Raw genomic sequence first — 17207 nt, 5'->3', positions numbered from 1 at the left:
CAAAAATCATTTGTTATAAAATAGTAAAGAATGGAGTCAATCTTGTGAATGTTTTTTTTTCATCTCAAATTAACATGAAGAGATGAACTCACTTGATGTGATGATCTAAACGCTTGTGTCCTAACCGTAGTTGAATGGGCCATTGGAAATTAGAATGTGGGAACCTAGACAGCATGGACATAAAAAATGGGCCCTCCCTTTTGTTATAATAGTTAAAGAAAATTATATTAACTCGTAGTCTATACTGAAACTTCACACTTGTTTAAGATAGTTGTAAAATGAGGAGTTCGAATTTATTGTTAGTGTGAGGTGCAGACATTATCGTTGTCTTTAAGATAATTCAAGCCTCTTAGTTTATTGGACCAGTAAAATAAGCTGTCGACGTGAATGTCCGGCATGATTATCTCCGGCATGGTCTGTCTCCGGCATGCACAGACTGTGAATAGACCCAACACCAAAATTGAGTAGTTCATATGCTTAGGAAAAGAGAAAAATGATTGTTTTTTACCGCAATGATGGGCCAGGCCATGATAAGTATGCATTAAAATAAACTAAAATTAAAAATTAAATTAAATTTTCAAAATTTCAAAACCAACCAAGCCTATCAAAACTTCTATAAAAGGTTCAGACCTCAGTTAATTGGTTTCAGGTCTGGGTTTTCCATCCAGCCAACCTCCAACATATATATGAACCTGTGAATGTTAATATATACAAATTTACATAAGTACATGTGAGATGCTTTGTAAGTACTTCACATTTCTTCTTTCCGCCTGACGTGGGACTAGTGCTTTGCACAAAAGACAAAACACAAAATGACGAACCAGAGATTAGTTTTTGCATTTACAATTTTTTTTTCTTCCTTTTCTTTTGTTTTGAAAAGCCTTTATTTTATTTGAAATACTACAACATCTTCAACTTATTTGAATGTTCTGACATCAATGGCTCTTTCGGCCAGTCCAGTGAACACGTACGTACTCACTCTAATTTTCATTATTATAATCCTATCTTGATTTTGTCTCACTTCGTTATTCAACAAATGGTCCATTCATATGCAATAATCATGTTGTAACTGATGTAGTTAAGTGGTTAAAAAAAAAAGTGATTTGTGGTTTGATTCATGCTCTCTCTCTCTCTCTCTCTCTCTCTCTCTCTCTCTCTCTCTCTCTCTCTCTCTCTCTCTCTCTCTCTCTCTCTCAAGATGGACAGTATTACCAGAATGTAATAATGAATCACAATTATATACTCAAGTTCCTTACATGGGAATAATGAATCTTACCCTGAAACTATAAATGATAAAATAAGGAAAGATCTTCCCAAACACCAACTAGCTAATTACATCTAAGATCAAACAGAAAATCATCCCAAACACTAACCAATTACATCTAAGGTAAAGCATGCTCGTCGCATTCAAGAACAACTTCCATCACATAAGAGGAGGTAGAATAGAACCATCATGGAAGATTATATTTGGAACCAGCTTGCATATCTACTTTGTAAACTAATGGAGATTTATATAATACGAGGTCTTAAGACATTTATGCCAAACAGTAAGTTTTCACAGACAATCTTTAAAAAATTTTGAATGGTCTAAGACATTTATGCCAATGAGTAAGTTTTCACAGACATTTTAGTAAAGTGAAGGATATTTCAATAACTTGAAAATATGATCGTGCAATTCAGATTTCACCCACAAAAGGCTTATGTGTGCGGCCGGCTTTCTTTCTCCTCATAGGCTGATTTTCTCTCTTCCATTCTCTCCACAAATTAACCTGTAAGTGTTTTTCATTTTAACTGGTTAATTTTGATCTTCTTTCATTCTTTCAACTTTAATGATGAAATACCATCACCATCCATCAGTTACTGGTGGGCCTCAAAGTAGTAGAGTCCAGTAACTCTCTGCTTTCAGCCTACATTGAAACCCGGTCTTTGGGAATGACAGAGGTGGTGATGATGATGGAACAATTGAAAACAACCATCATATGTATCTCAGCTAGAAATAAGAAAATGCACCATCGCCATGGTTAAGGTACATGGCTCAATAATCGCTTCATAGGATGGGTGTGTTCGCCCCAAGCATAGATGGATCATCCTCAAGTCCCCCACATCTGAATATCCTAGCCACCAACCATGGGCCTTCTTTAGTTAAACGTGAACCGTCTATCTGCCGGCCACAGATCGACAGGGCAGGACCGCTCGGTCAACGAAGTCTTTTCACTGGCATGGTCCATCCAAGTGGCCCCAACAGATCAACGGACCAGATCGCTAAACCCTGCTCATCCCCAATGGAATTTGTATGCATTCGCATTCTAGAACTCGGAAACGGATTGGCTACCCCCCTGCCACCAGCCAATGGCTGGTGGTCGGTGCTCTGTGGGCCCCACCATGATGTATGTGTTTCATCCATGCCATCCATCTATTTTTATAGATAATTTTATGATATAAACCAAAAATTAGGTATATCCCTATCTCAAGTGGACCACATTACAGGAAACAGTGTTGAATGAGCTTTGACCATTAAAAGCTTTTTGGGGGCATAAAAGTTTTGGATCAAGATGATATTTGTTTTTTTCCCTTCATCTGGATCTGTATGACCTATTCAACGTATTGGATGTCAAATAAACAGTACATTGGGCCTTAGGATCATTTAAATGGTGGATATCCAATCAATATTTTTCTTGTGGTGTGGTCCAGATGAGATTTATATCCCTCTAGTTTTTTATACAAACTCCTAAAATTATCTTTAAAAATGGATGAATGGAATGGATGAAACACGTACATCATGGTGGGGCCCACAGAGCACCGACAGGGGGAGTAGCCAATCCGTTCCCCTAAAACTCTAACCGTGCATTCGCCACCAACTTCCGCACCATGCACGTATCTAACCGTACATTCCCATGCAATAAAGGTGCATATCATCCACACGTGCAACGGAGAATCCAACTGTACATTCCTATGCAATAAAAGTGCCTCTCACGCACACGTGTGACATTTTAACTGTTTGTACCAAAAGCACGTCAGCTACATTTGACCAAACAACGAACGTACCTTAATTATAGGAAGCGGCTTCGCTGGATCTCCGGATACATCGAGGTCGTTGGATCCGTAACTGTGGGGCCCACAGTGATGTATCTTTCTTATATCCAGGTCGTCCATACACTGTTATCAGCTCATTTTACGCTACAATCCCAAAAATGCAGCAGATCCAAATCTTAGGAGGACCACACCAAAGGAAACAGAACACTTACCATTAAAAACTTAAGGGCCGCAAAAGTTTTGGATCAAGCTGATATTTGTATGGTCCCTTCATCCAGATCTTTTTGACCTTATCAACGGATTGGATGGAAAATAAACATTTCGGTGGCCTACAAGAAATTTTTAATGGTGGTCATTCAATCACCACTGTTTCCTGTGGTGTGGTCCACATGACATTTGGATCTGCTTCATTTCTTGGTTTATACAGTAAAATGAGCTATAAAAACGTATGGACAGCGTTGATATAAGGCATATACATCACAGTGGCCCCACATTCAGAGATCCACTGGCATCCACCCAAAGCTGCGAGCCGAACCAGATACATCCAACCGTACATTCCCATGCAAAAAAGTTCCCATCATCCACACGTGCAATATCTTAACTATTTGTAGTTAAACATGTTATCTACGTTTGTGTGACCAAAATACAAAGCACCCAAATCACATACACACGTGTCTAAGTAGTCAAACGAGAGAAATGGTACCGTACCACGTGATCCGGTTGAGCGGGAAGAACCCGAATATGGCAGAGCCATCTCTCTACAGTCAATCGGTCTGGCCATTTGTAGGTACCTAGCATGGATGGTTTATGTCTCAAAAACCACTCTTATCAGATGATCCTTTGCATCTGAACTGTGGCCATTAAAGCAACGGTGCAAAATAAAAGCAGTTAACGGCCAAACATGAAGTGAGATAAACTGGATACGATTGTTTCTTGGTTTTACTTTAAAATCCAAGCCATCCATCACGTTTCCAGTATGTGGGTGGACCGGATCGATGAACCACGATGCCACGTGTCATGTAGAGAGCTGGCTATACCATATATTCCGGTCCTTCCAGCTCTACCGTATCATATCCCAAGGTACTAAGGTGTTTGACCGGGCGTCTTGCGGGTGAGCTACCTGTCCCGTGCATCACGCATTCAACGGCGTTGAATTCTTTAATGAAATCATGCACATTTGGTGGACCCTTCCTCACGTGAACCCCCACGTACCCCACCCTTTTATTTACCCACCAATCGCATCCGTCCATCCATTCATCCATCCCTTTCCCCAACCCCCCAAAAAGAGGGGGAAAAAATGCAAAAGAAATTGTAGAAAAAATCTCCTCAGATTCTATACTTAAATATATCAAAGCACTTTTTTTTACTTTTTTTTTTTTCTTTTTCCTTTGATTGCGGGCCACGTATTATCTATTCAGAGTATCTACGTAGGAGTAGAGAGAAGGATGGGAAGGATACCGTGCTGTGAGAAGGAGAATGTGAAGAGGGGGCAGTGGACCCCAGAAGAAGATAACAAGCTATCCTCTTACATCGCCCAGCATGGGACCCGCAACTGGCGCCTCATCCCTAAAAATGCTGGTTCCTCTCTCTCTCTCTCTCTCTCTCATGTATCAATAATCACAAGGATTGAGCAATCCTAACCATTCAAATGCTGGCTATAAATGGATGGTCACAATTACATGGTGTGTAGTTCATATTCAAGGGAAAATCTTACGGTTACCAACATATTCTGTGTGTAATTTGTAAGGTACGCTCCATCACAATCTGATCATTTGAATGGTCTGGATTGCCACGTGTTGGGTTGAAGAGTCGCCACCATTTCTAAAATGGTGGACAACTATCATGGGAGTGTAGCGCAACCCAATAAAATATTTAGCCTGGTAAATATTAAAAATATTGTAGTATATGGCAGGATGAAAATACCATGTTATTCTGTCTCCACGTCTAAGGGACTTCAAACATGTGAGAGATCCAGACCGTTCATCAGGTATGCTACACTGTGAACATGCCATGGACAGTTAATTTTGGTCCACTGATCATGCAAGGTTGAACAAAATTTTATGAGAAAAATTGCGGTTAGGGAATAATAATAATAATAATAATAATAATAATAAATCAAACTGTCCAATTCGATGTGCATGCTTCGCTCACTTGATAAGTATACTGACCTGAATTTTATTTTATGGCATGTTCATAGCTCTCCCTACCTGATGAATGGCACGTGTCTCTGACACGTGTTCCACCTCCCTCACATGAGGCCTCCGGAATCACGACAGTACATTCAGCCTGATGATGAATATCAAAATATTGGAGTATTGGTTGGATGGGACTACCATTGTATTCCATCCCCACCAAACGTGGGCCCTTACCTTTATACAGTTGAATAGCTCTTTGCTTCACACTAATGAACTCGTCTGGGTGGGCCATCTGGAGTAGGTCCAGCGTATGAACCGTTGCGATTCACGGAATGTATGGCATGAGTACTGTGGTGAATTTGGTTCACAGCAATTCACATATGGCCCCAGTGCGAGAAAGATGATCCTAGCCTTGGGAACAATGGACTAATATGTATCAAACAGCTAGGATGGACCATCCAAGAGATGGATGGCCCACACTCAATAGAGGACTAGAATGCTTAGGCATTGACGAAAATGACCCCAATCTTTTCTCACCGATCAGGCTTGCAGAGATGTGGGAAGAGTTGCAGGCTGAGGTGGACCAACTACCTCCGTCCGGACCTCAAACATGGCGAGTTCTCGGAAGCGGAAGAGCAGACCATCGTCAAGCTCCATTCTGTCGTTGGAAACAGGCAATCCATTTCACATTTGTGTTTCAATGACAGTAGAAAAATCATCCAAACTTATTTAAATTTTTACTTGTAGTTATTTTTCTTCATGGGTATTGTACCATTGTTTCGGATGCCTTAGTTTCATGATGATATATTTTTCATTTTTTCTCATATGATGTGTTGCAGGTGGTCACTGATCGCAGCTCAACTTCCAGGCCGCACCGATAACGATGTGAAGAACCATTGGAATACTAAGCTGAAGAAGAAGCTATCAGGCATGGGAATTGATCCTGTCACCCACAAATCTTTCTCCCACCTCATGGCAGAGATCGCTACCACCCTCGCCCCACCTCAAGTGGCCCACCTTGCTGAGGCTGCACTCGGCTGTTTCAAAGACGAGATGCTTCACCTCCTCACAAAGAAACGCATTGACTTCCAACTCCAACGTGTGGCCACCACCTCTGGATACGACATGGCCCCACTTCCAGGCAGCAACCCCACAGCCACCCACATTGCTGGGAAACCTGATGACAAGGATGACACCATCCAAAAGATCAAGATAGGCCTCTCAAGGGCCATACAAGAACCCGTCAATCTTACTTCTAACAAACCATGGACCATGGTCTCTAACGGGGAGACATCCGACGGCTTTGCTGGAATCTGCAATACATTTCCAATAACAACGGTCGGCGGGTTCCAGTATGGAGCATCATCGTACGGCAACGATGGGGAGGGCTCGCCATGGAGCCAGAGTATGTGCACGGGGAGCACATGCACGGGTGGGGACCAACGGGGTGGCGGCAGCCTGCGTGAGAAAGGTGAGGAAGATGATGGAGAAGAAGCCGAGGGCGGAAAAGCTTCTGGAAAAAGTGCTGCAGCCAGCGTGTTTAATTCGGATTGTGTTTTGTGGGATTTGTCTGATGATCTGATGAATCCTATTGTCTAGAAGGGGGGAGGAGAAAGGACTCACTAAAATTACATATTAGAGAGAATAAGCTGATGGCAAGCATATAAATGATACAGACAGTCGCTATATGTAAATAAAGCTTATTTTATGAACAATATATGAAAAGGTCGCTAAGATAATCCTCATTTCTGATTTCTGTTTTTTTTTTTTTTTTTTCCTTTCGCTATTATTTCCCCTTTTTTAATCAATTTGGGGTTGCATTCAAATCAAGCAAAATATGACGAAGATGATGATGTATCTGCCAAAACCTGCAAGTTGAAATCAATGGGGAAAAAAAAAGGAAATTAGGAGAGAAATAAAAATAAAATAAAACAATGAATATAAAAACAGAATTTCAATATGAATTTGGAAAATGATCCACCATTGGTCACTTTTTCTCTTTAGAAATTTGGCAATCTATTGTGCGACACTGAAGCCATTCATCTGGTGGGGACAGAATGCCATTTGGACTTACCAGGATATAAGAAATGGATGATTGAGAAAATGTTCAGCCAACGGTAATGTTCGATGGGTTGGGATCAGTGTGACCAATGTTTGCCAAGATTTTGGAATTCTCATGATGTTAATACACCGAATGATATTATCACACTATTATCGTAAGATTTACAAAATTCTGGGCAGCTTTTAAAATACCATGGTTTTATCGCAATAATTCCACAATAATGTGTGTGTGTGTGTGTGTGATTTATTTAATAATTGACTAGATATTTTAAAATATTTCCTTTTGGCGAGATTTTCCAGAGAATATCCGAGGAACAAAAAAACTCAAGATTATAATATCCCCCGAGAAATTTCTGGGCTGAGAAATTGCCAAGAATGAGATTTGTCCCTATGGTTCGGATCATCCAACACGTGAACTATTGGTGTCCTTCCCATCCGTGGTAGGGCACACAAAGGACGGTCTAGATTGCATTACTGTCTGCTGTGTGTATCAAAGTACACGATCAGCTTTCAAAGTCAAAAGGAAAGAAGAAAAGCTGGCTAAACACTGGAAAAAAAATTCTCTATGAACTTACCTCAAGCTGATCTTCAGTAAAAGAATCTTTCTGGAAGTTCCAGGTGTCTGCATGGGTTCGCCGGAACTCTGCTACTGCTTTTGTCACTGTAGATCTTACAGGGGATGGCTCGCCAATGAATCGAGCCAATAATGTCACATGATCAGGTAGCCAGCTGAAATAAGGAAAAAAAAAAGTTGCTTGTTAATGACATGCCATGCCGACACGTGTATAGTGGTAGGCAGTGTTTTAAATATCGACGATATCGGCCGATATATCCCCCAATATATCTTGTATCCCACCTGTGCGATACGAAACGCATAGGTAGTGCCGATATATCCCACCTATTCAAACTAGTGAGCATTTTCAATTTTTTTTTATTTTTATTTTTTTTTGTAAACAAGGTATTCCCATAACGGTAATGGTCAAAGTATTCAAAATTGGTTATATAACAGCCGTTACGTAACAGTAGCAGTCATAACCGTTATGCGTTACAGGGTCGAAACGGCCATAACGGTCCCGTAACGTCCTTGTAACAGACTGTAACGGCCCCGTAGCAGTTTTTTCAAAAAATAAAAAATGGCCAATAGGGGGGCCGTTACAGCCCGTATCATAACGGTAATGGTGGTGGCCGTTACAGCCACCATTACCTTTTTGAATCACCTTGGTAATGGTGGCCGTAATGGCCACCACCATTACCTTTATGATACGAGGCGTTACGGCTGTTATGACCTCTTTTTTAATTGAAAAAAAAAAAAAAAATCCGAAAAACCTGTATCGACCCAGTAATGGATTGTTACGGGGTTATTACGACCTTTACAGATGGCGTAATGGACCGTTACGGGGGTTTGGTTTTTTCCGTAATGGTCTTTACGGCCTTTACGACCTCGTAACATGTAACGGTTGCCACCATTACCTTTACGTAACGGCCTTTACGGCAAACCATGGCTGTAAATCACGTTAAATCAACGTCAGATGGTTATAAATATATGATTCTTCATGTTTTCTATGAAAAATCATGGATTTGAAACTTCAACTTCGAGATTTGGAAGAGACGGGCCAAGTTGCAGAAAAATGAAATTTTTTGAAATTTCTCAACTTCTCACAAATCAGTTTCAATCTTTGTATCCAAACACAAAATCAAACATGTATGTAACCTGATCTAGTAATAATTCTTTTGCTTTTTAATGTATTTCTTGTGTTTCCATACATGTCTTCTTACATTTATAAATTATATGAAAAGACTTTGAATATACTTGCATCAGTTCAGTTGGACAACGTGTATATTAGGACCCCATATAGAGGAAACCCCTATTATGTGCACTTTCTTTTTTTCTTTTTTCTTTTGTAATGTTTTGATTTCTAAGTGTGTATTGATGTCTTTTTCAACAATCCCTAAAGTTTCATTGAAAAATTCGACCAATTTCTCAATGTTCCCATGTTCCTAACAACAGCAATACATTATGCGATGCAACCAATATATCCCATGTGATAACCGATATGTATCCGTATCCCATGGGTGTGATTCATTACGCGATAACTATTTAAAACATTGGTGGTAGGGATCTTCCAATCAAAGTGATCCTAAAGAGCCACAAGCGATCCAAGGTGAGGCCAATTGACTGGGTGGTCCAGAGTGCTTGGACCCCTCTGTTACAAAAGGTCTGGATTTTTTACTGTCCATTTCACACTCCAGCTACCAGATGGTTGGTTGCGACATTTAATTGAAGTCTGGCATGATGGCCCATGAAGAGTCAACTGGACCAGGTGTCATCTAGATTAATCAACTGTTGGACAATCCAAACATTCAATTCACATGAGTTGCACCATGATATAATTAGAATTGGTTGCATGCTTATGTAATATACTCGGTGTTACATTGAAATATACAAACATACCTGCATCTAGCTACCAGGCTTCGTAAATGCATAACATACCTGGGCATGTCGTAAGGGACTGATAGGACTGAAGCGGCCAAAGCAAGGACTGCACCGTGTGTAGAAGCTATAGACTGACCTGAATTTGAGTTTCTGCAAAGATGATTCTTCAGTAGTATCAGTCTATCAGAATGCAACTGCAGGTACTACTACCACAATCATGCGTCCTTGATTCATCTCATGTATGAAATGTACATGGTGTATGTGTGAATGAACAAGAGATGTAGGCATGCTTGCATAAACAAATTTTGGGCGCATGTGTACAAGCATTATATGTATGTGTCAGGGATGCAATATGTGGGGATAGATAAAAGAAAAAATAAATTCACAAATCAACAGCAACGAATCCCCAATCTGAGTGCATATGTTGATTGCCTTGTCCTGTTATACACATGCAAGTATTATGTGATTGGACCACATCTGTGTGCCTACAACATTTATTTACCTATTTAGGTACTCCCCAAGTCCTAGAGGTACTACACAATGCAGTAGAGTTTCTACCAACAGGTTTTCTGTATATACAAGTGGAGTCATGGCCTAGCCAGCCAAACTGTTGATATGTTGACCCCAGTGGATAGTCCATGTACCAAAAGCTCCCAAGATTCAAAGATCCAAACCATCAAATATTTCTCCTTTTTCTAGATTGAATGTTGACCATTGATGCATTTTCTTTCTTAAACATCTATTTGCTGGGCACATGTTGAAGGTTGAATGTTTTTCCATCTGGGAGGTTTTTGATGCATGGGCTATATAAAAGTGGGTCAAATCATATCAACAGATTGGATTAACAAATAATGGGGCCACACTTGTAAAGACAAAAAACTAAAGCATGCTGCCGCGCATTGTATGATCCGTTCAATGAAAGGAAGACTTCAAATGCACGGAACTGACCTCTGTTTTCTTTTCTTTTGAATAGAATGTGCCTCTGAGAATGCTCTATCACGGAAGTCCTTGGCTATATCTTCATCTCCACCCTTCAACAACCCCGCAAGAACTGCTGCAGCATGCTCCCTCACCTGAAACAGTAAGAAGCTCTTTCAGTTAAACTACAGAGGTTTTGCCTATTGCCTACTAACAATGAAAAATATTACATGGAAATGAAGAAGGATGAATGGTTGGTATCTGATACATGGTACTGAGTAAAACCTATGTGAACCAAAAGAGTCTCATGTCACCGACTCGGCCACAAAAATATTAAAGTATGTGATGTAAGGAAACATTAAAAAGGGGAAGATTAAAAATAAAATAAGCATGAAGAAAAAAATTTGAGCATCCACCATAAAACTTCAGGATAACTATCATCTATTTAATTCTGAGAAATGATATTTACACCTGCTGCTTCTGATATCAACCCCCTTTTAGGCACATAATATTGGATACACTTTGCACTTTAGCAAAGAAAAAGGGGATGTAGGATTGCTGCTCAGGCATGACCCCTGGGACAGCTCGGCTACAACATTTACACTAAAAATTGGAGTGCGAGAAAGGCGATGTAGCACCCACTTAAAGAGTTTGTGTAGAACAGGGTTTATGTATCAAAAATAAGGTCGACATATCAGCCTGACTTATTTTGATTGGTCATTCCCATTGGTTATGTGTGTACGGGTATGCAATAACTGCATGCATCATGCACATGTACATACACATGCAAAGATGTCTTCACATGCTGAATATAACATTTGAAGTTCACAGAATTAGAGAATAAATGAAAGACTCACAACAGCACATAATTATCTTTTTCATGTTAGACAAATGTTTTTTTATCAGCAAAATTTGCGTTAGCACTAGAAAGAAATAAAAATGCACAAGGAACAAACGACAACTAAAACCCCTACGAAACAAAACTCTTCATACAGAACCGCTAGTTTAGAACCTAATCCAAACACTCACCTCAACTTGGTTGTCTATAAGTAACTTCTCAATATTTTTCCAGATTTCTTGCTTCTCTGCACTCGATAGAATGAAAATATGCCTGTGAGAAAGAGGTGAGAATTTTTAGAACCATCAAAGCTGCAATTGACTTTATAACACATTGGATAAGTTGACAACTACACATATCAGTAATGGTGGCCATAACAGTCACCACTTTTACCAATACAGTTCTCGATAGTAATGGCCGATACGGGGGCAAAATAACCTTTACGACCCCCGTAACGGTTTTAAAAAAAATTGCCCAAAAAAATCTGAAAAAAAAATCTAGAAAATCTAGAATAATATAAACATTCTAATTCTGTATTCATTTTTCTTAACATGTTTATGGTAGCATAATGGTTCACTCTGTGGTGAGAGTATTGTATTCGGTTGTCTGGTGAATTTATGAACATGGTTGTCTCTAATGTTTACATATTACAATCAAGCATTGGAATTAGAAATCGGGAAAAAAAAAATGCATATATGCTACTTTTTCCATTTTTTGAAAAAATGGCCCTCGGAGCTTCTATTCACCCAAATCGCTTTAATCTACTATTTTAATACTAAAAACTATAGTTATGAGTGGTCGAAATCTGCTGTAAAACAATGTAGAAAAGTTTTTGGAATGAGAAAAGTGAAAAAAAAAAAAATTACGACTGCTATGGGGTAACGGTCGTTATGCCCCGTAACAGCTGTTACGGCCCCTGTAACGGCTAATACAGTCCAAAAATATCAATTGCCCTGTTTCACCCCCATATCGCATAACGGTCACTGCCATTACCTATACATATCAGCCTTTATGGCCGTATCGTAATGAATACGGAACACCTTGCAACTAACACACTACTATTTCAATGAAATCAACCCAATACACATGAGAGGCCTACTAAAAGTACCACACCTGTACATAAAAGTTCGGAGATAAGTCAGAGTTGCCGATCTAGTTCGCCAGTTCGGATCATTGACTGCTGAGAGAAGCACTGATACAGCCTTCTGTAGATGTGGCTGTGGAATAATCCTCCATTTTAATAATTCAAAAGCTGCCTTGGCCAATATTGATAAATCTTTATTTGATGTTTCCTGTAGACAAGCGAGGAAATTTCCTCAGCATTCATGACATGCTAGATGCATATTTACTCAAAGCAAACCAAAACCAGACAACCTTTTCCGCAGATTGCTTCCATGTAAAAGGATCAGATAGATTAAAAAGTATTCTTATTGGTATGCTGGGCTCAAACCTGAGACCTCAATGTGGAAACATGCCCTGACTACCATTGAGCTATGGCTCAAACCCAGATCAGGTTAATAAGTAGATAGATCAGGGACGGTGAGGAGATTCGAAAGTTTGGCAGGTGCTATCAACTTGCACAATATCTTGCCTTGTTAATTGAAGGACATTGCTTTGTACTAGTATCCGAAATAATCTTCTTTTTTTAGGTTATTTTGTAGAAGTACACAAGTACTATAAAAATCTCCCGAATTCTAGCAGCCAAAAAGTAGATGCATTGACCCATAGCAATAGACACAATTTTAAAGAAAGGTTTACAGTATAGTATGCATCAAGTATCATTTAGTGAATGGCATCAATTCCATGAACCCAGTATTGGTGCGCTTTGGGAGGGATCTGGACCATCTAAACCGTGGACCATATATTGAATGAACCATAGCCCAAAATTTTCTTCTCTTTTTTCAACGATGCCATAGCCCAAGAATTTCAACACATTGAGGTTCTAAATCAATACAATACTTCACCATTTCATACTTTCAAAAGTTCAAATTAATGCTGCAACTAAATTGGCCCATCCATAAGGTGGCCAATCAGTTGGTTGGACTAGAGTGATTGACACATTTTCCAATCATATCATACGAATGATAGGAGTGGTGCCACTTATTAAATGGTACTCGACACGCATTAGATCAGATCACTAAGAAATTTCTATTTCAGTAGATGACTCAAAAGACATCCACACAGCAACCATCAGGTTAGCAGCACTAAGAAGAGTGTTAATTTAATTTTTAAGGAAAATTCCCTTCTAAGATAGATGGTATTCCCTACCATCTCAACTGCTTCTGAGTGATAATGAGTCATTTACAGTATTATGCATACCGATGTGAATGACACATGAACTGCATCAAATATATCAAGAGGGATGAACAGACAACTGAACAAATATCTTAAGAAACCTAAAAATTGAATACAGTCAAAACCCTTACAACCATTAGAGATCTCACATGCATACCTGCAAGGAAATGATAGGATAAAGAAGACCCACAATTATGTCTAACAAATGCGAAGATCTGCCCGACTTCAAAGATGAAATAACGAAATGGAACATCTGTAATCATTAAGAAAAACATGTTAGTCAACAAACTAAAAGAATGAAGTAGAGATTTCAATTGAAAGTACACTGAAATGGATTACCGTTTCCATCCACTTAACGTCTTCTCGTGACTCATCATTTGAGGGACCATTTTCACGAGTTATGTCCATTGGAGACTCCACATTATCCGACTGACTAGCGTTCTGGATATTCACTGCCAGTTTAGAAGCCCTCTCCATCAAATGTTGATCCCAGTTCCCCCTTCCAAATGGGTCATTCACACTACTTTCTGGCCCTTCTTGTACTTGTGTAAGAGTAAAGGATGCAAAAAGCCGCTTGTTTGAGCACAGTACAGAAAGGGCAATACCAATAGCTTCCCTTACCTGACATACAGTATGTATCAGTATAGAATACAAAAAACAATTTTGGTGTTATCATTTGCAAAATACTGCCAACAAAACCTTTATAATGATGATAATGATGGATGCCCGAAAGCAATAATCTCACATACTTGAAATTTATCAGCATGTGATGAAAGCCAAAAAAAAAAACTACGTAAATTTATATCACCTTTGTCATAAGGGCAGAGCAAGACACATGAATTTTTTTAACTCACTGAATTCAACATTGAATAATCTTAAATTTGTCCCAAGGATCAAACAGATGCTACATTGATCTAACACCATCTAAAGTTTCAGCTTCAAGGAATGACTCGACACGATTAAAAAAAAAAACAGAACCGATAGGAAATAGGATAGATTAGTGGCCTAGAATCTTGGCCTTTCAGTTTGCAAGAGAAAACAATATTGATATACTACAAAGGTGCTGAGAACAACAAAACTACTTTTACTATTATAAAGCATATCTAATTTTATTATATTGAAATGAAAAATAAATAAATAGAAGAAGAATGTTTGCAAATTGTTTTATAATGACAGGTTTAATTATTGAATGAACATTTCCCCCCGTAGGGTTGATCAAACAGCTTTACATAACTAACCACTTGATCCAAAATTTTCAAACCCTAGATCCAAATGTGATGCAACTTAATTATGACCAATTGGATAACCCAGCCAATCCCATTGCTGGCCTCAAAATGGATTATTTAATAATAATAATAATAATAATAAAAGGCAAACACTTAGGAATCAACAGAACAGGGAAAAGTGATGGCTAGGATTGCTTGATTGGTGTGGGTTTTGAACTGCACCGAACTACATGATAGAGTCCACCAGATGGACGATCCAAATCGACCTTTTCCTCTGTCACATGCATGCTGGGAGGTAAGTTTTATGCAAGTTCATATAGAAGTATCATATGTTATCATTTCCCTATAAATAATATGGCCAGTAATGAACCCAACCAGACAACAAATAGATACTGAATATAATCAAGCAAATTTTTCATAGCTCGAGTTAACAGTCTTGACGGAGTTGAATGAGGCTTCAACCACAAACAAAAACGATATGGTTTGTTTCTTGAATCAAAGGAAACCAATTGAAGCAAGGGTGTAAATCAGATTAGCTTTGGTTGTGTAATTGTAGTGACCACATTTCGTTCACTACAAAGGAATGAAAAAAATAGCTGCTCATAAGACTATTAAAATTTCATACAGACAACTACAGTTCCATGAATAATTGAAGGAATGGAGAATATAAATTCTATCCCTGACATGATATGACATTTCATCTACTTAAAGAGGATGTGTAATATGAGAGAGAGAGAGAGAGAGAGAGAGAGAGACAGACAGACAGAGAGTCTTACCTGAGTAATACGGGGGCTGTAACAGCCGTTACGACCCATATCATAAAGGTAATGGCGGTGGCCGTTATGGCCACTGTTGCCGTTACGGAATACCTTGGTCTGGAGGCTTATCTCAATGGGTATTTTCTGGTTCAATTGGAAGGGATCAAAACAGTGTGCGGTTTCAAGATACGAAGCCTTCAGTTGAGAGGATCATTTATCTGAGTAAATGTGCTGTTTCGGAATGTGTGCCTCGTTCAGACAGCTAAGTCTGCAGATCTTTCCTTTTTATTTCAGCTATAGTGTATCTTTTTAATCTTTTCCACTTTTGCGGCTTTCTTAATAAATTTTTGTTGCCTCTTTCAAAAAAAAAAAAAAATCTCTCCCCCTGATATGATATGACATTTGATCTACTTCAAGAGGATGTGTAATATGAGAGAGAGAGAGAGAGAGAGAGAGAGAGAGTCTTACCTGAGCAGATGGATGGCTCATATTATCCAGCAACTCTTGCAGAAGTTTATCATGGAACTGGATCTCTGCGACTGGCATTTTGGGAGGAGATATTTCAATTAGTGAAGCAGAGAGAAAAGCATACCTCTTGGCAACTACATTAGTCGGCACTGATTGAGGTAAAGGTTTCACCAGGCAATCCAAAATTCTTTGCCTCAAAAGGGGAACCCTCGTCCCATATTTTCCTTTCCCTGTAACTGCATATCGTATGCAAGCTGCCCACTCAGGTATGGAATCCACTGACGGTGCAAGAATGATCTTGTCCAGTTGATTCATTAGCCAGTGATCCCAGGCTTCTAAAAGACCATTGATGTCAGAATGCAGCACTCCAGCCAAAGCTTCAGCAGCAACACACTGCCTTGACCTCTCTTTTGCATCTGAAAACTCCTCCAATGCATTTTGAAGTGCAACCATAACTGACATTCCACATTCTTGTATCAGCCGTTTGAAAATGCGTGCGAAGCTTGAGTAAAACATATCGGTCCCCAACAAAGAGATCCAACTAGGGGTGCGTGGCCATGAAGCTGAGAAGTCAAAATAAAAACGTGTGATCGATTTGTCTGCCAGGCTCTGGAAGGAAGCCCCATGATTTCCTCTGGAAGATGTGCCATCGGTATCAGTAATTATATGGACGTGAGAAAGACTATTCAGTGTTTCATTGAAGAATCCCTCTTCCTGGAATACTTTACTCAAAGCCCCTTCGAAGGAAGAGTTAGCCTGTCCTTTAAAGTCCTCAGCACATTGGCCATCTTCCTGACCAGAGATTTTGTGTCGTGATTCTCCCAACAATATGTTTAAAGCTGAAATTGCAAGCATCCTTGTCTGAGGAAGTTGACTTTTTAAACTCTTTAAGAAGTGTCCTGATAAGACATAAGCCATCCATCACAACATAAGAAAGGTGCCCAAAAGTAGCTGACAGTTTATTCAGTTGCAGAAAGGCAACACAATCTTGAACAGGAAATAACCATTGCATCAGAATTAGGATTGCGCTGGGCTGAGATG

At 39.3% G+C, this 17207-nt stretch overlaps 2 protein-coding genes across 3 annotated transcripts in view; one reads left to right on the top strand and one right to left on the bottom strand.

Moving 5' to 3' along the window:
• Positions 1–4419: 4419 nt before the first annotated feature.
• Positions 4420–6772, top strand: LOC131257784 (transcription factor MYB80). Its single transcript, XM_058258674.1, has 3 exons — positions 4420–4611; positions 5713–5842; positions 6008–6772. The coding sequence occupies exons 1-3, from the start codon at positions 4479–4481 to the stop codon at positions 6765–6767; spliced, it is 1023 nt and encodes a 340-aa protein (XP_058114657.1). The 5' UTR covers positions 4420–4478; the 3' UTR covers positions 6768–6772.
• A 17-nt stretch (positions 6773–6789) lies between these two features.
• LOC131257783 (proteasome activator subunit 4) overlaps positions 6790–17207 on the bottom strand; it is a 37060-nt gene continuing 26642 nt past the window's right edge. For both annotated transcript variants that reach the window (XM_058258672.1, XM_058258673.1), the window contains 9 exons: positions 16167–17065; positions 14054–14335; positions 13872–13967; positions 12533–12711; positions 11611–11692; positions 10612–10736; positions 9721–9813; positions 7805–7958; positions 6790–7036 (listed from right to left, as the gene is read on the bottom strand). In XM_058258672.1, coding sequence (XP_058114655.1) covers positions 6995–7036; positions 7805–7958; positions 9721–9813; positions 10612–10736; positions 11611–11692; positions 12533–12711; positions 13872–13967; positions 14054–14335; positions 16167–17065 — 1952 coding nt within the window. In that variant the 3' untranslated portion in view covers positions 6790–6994. The remainder of the gene's footprint in view (positions 7037–7804; positions 7959–9720; positions 9814–10611; positions 10737–11610; positions 11693–12532; positions 12712–13871; positions 13968–14053; positions 14336–16166; positions 17066–17207) is intronic.

The sequence above is a fragment of the Magnolia sinica genome, chromosome 10 (genome assembly GCF_029962835.1).
Source record: "Magnolia sinica isolate HGM2019 chromosome 10, MsV1, whole genome shotgun sequence".
Lineage (NCBI taxonomy): Eukaryota > Viridiplantae > Streptophyta > Magnoliopsida > Magnoliales > Magnoliaceae > Magnolia > Magnolia sinica.
Note: the sequence above shows the minus strand (reverse complement) of the source record. Positions and strands in the feature narration are given on the sequence as shown.

Bases quoted from the DNA above. Each gene is read 5' to 3' on its own strand.
- LOC131257784 (XM_058258674.1), top strand. From the start codon at position 4,479: ATGGGAAGGATACCGTGCTGTGAGAAGGAGAATGTGAAGAGGGGGCAG. The intron at 4,612-5,712 runs GTTCCTCTCTCT...CTCACCGATCAG, and splicing joins CCTCATCCCTAAAAATGCTG to GCTTGCAGAGATGTGGGAAG. The intron at 5,843-6,007 runs GCAATCCATTTC...GATGTGTTGCAG, and splicing joins CATTCTGTCGTTGGAAACAG to GTGGTCACTGATCGCAGCTC.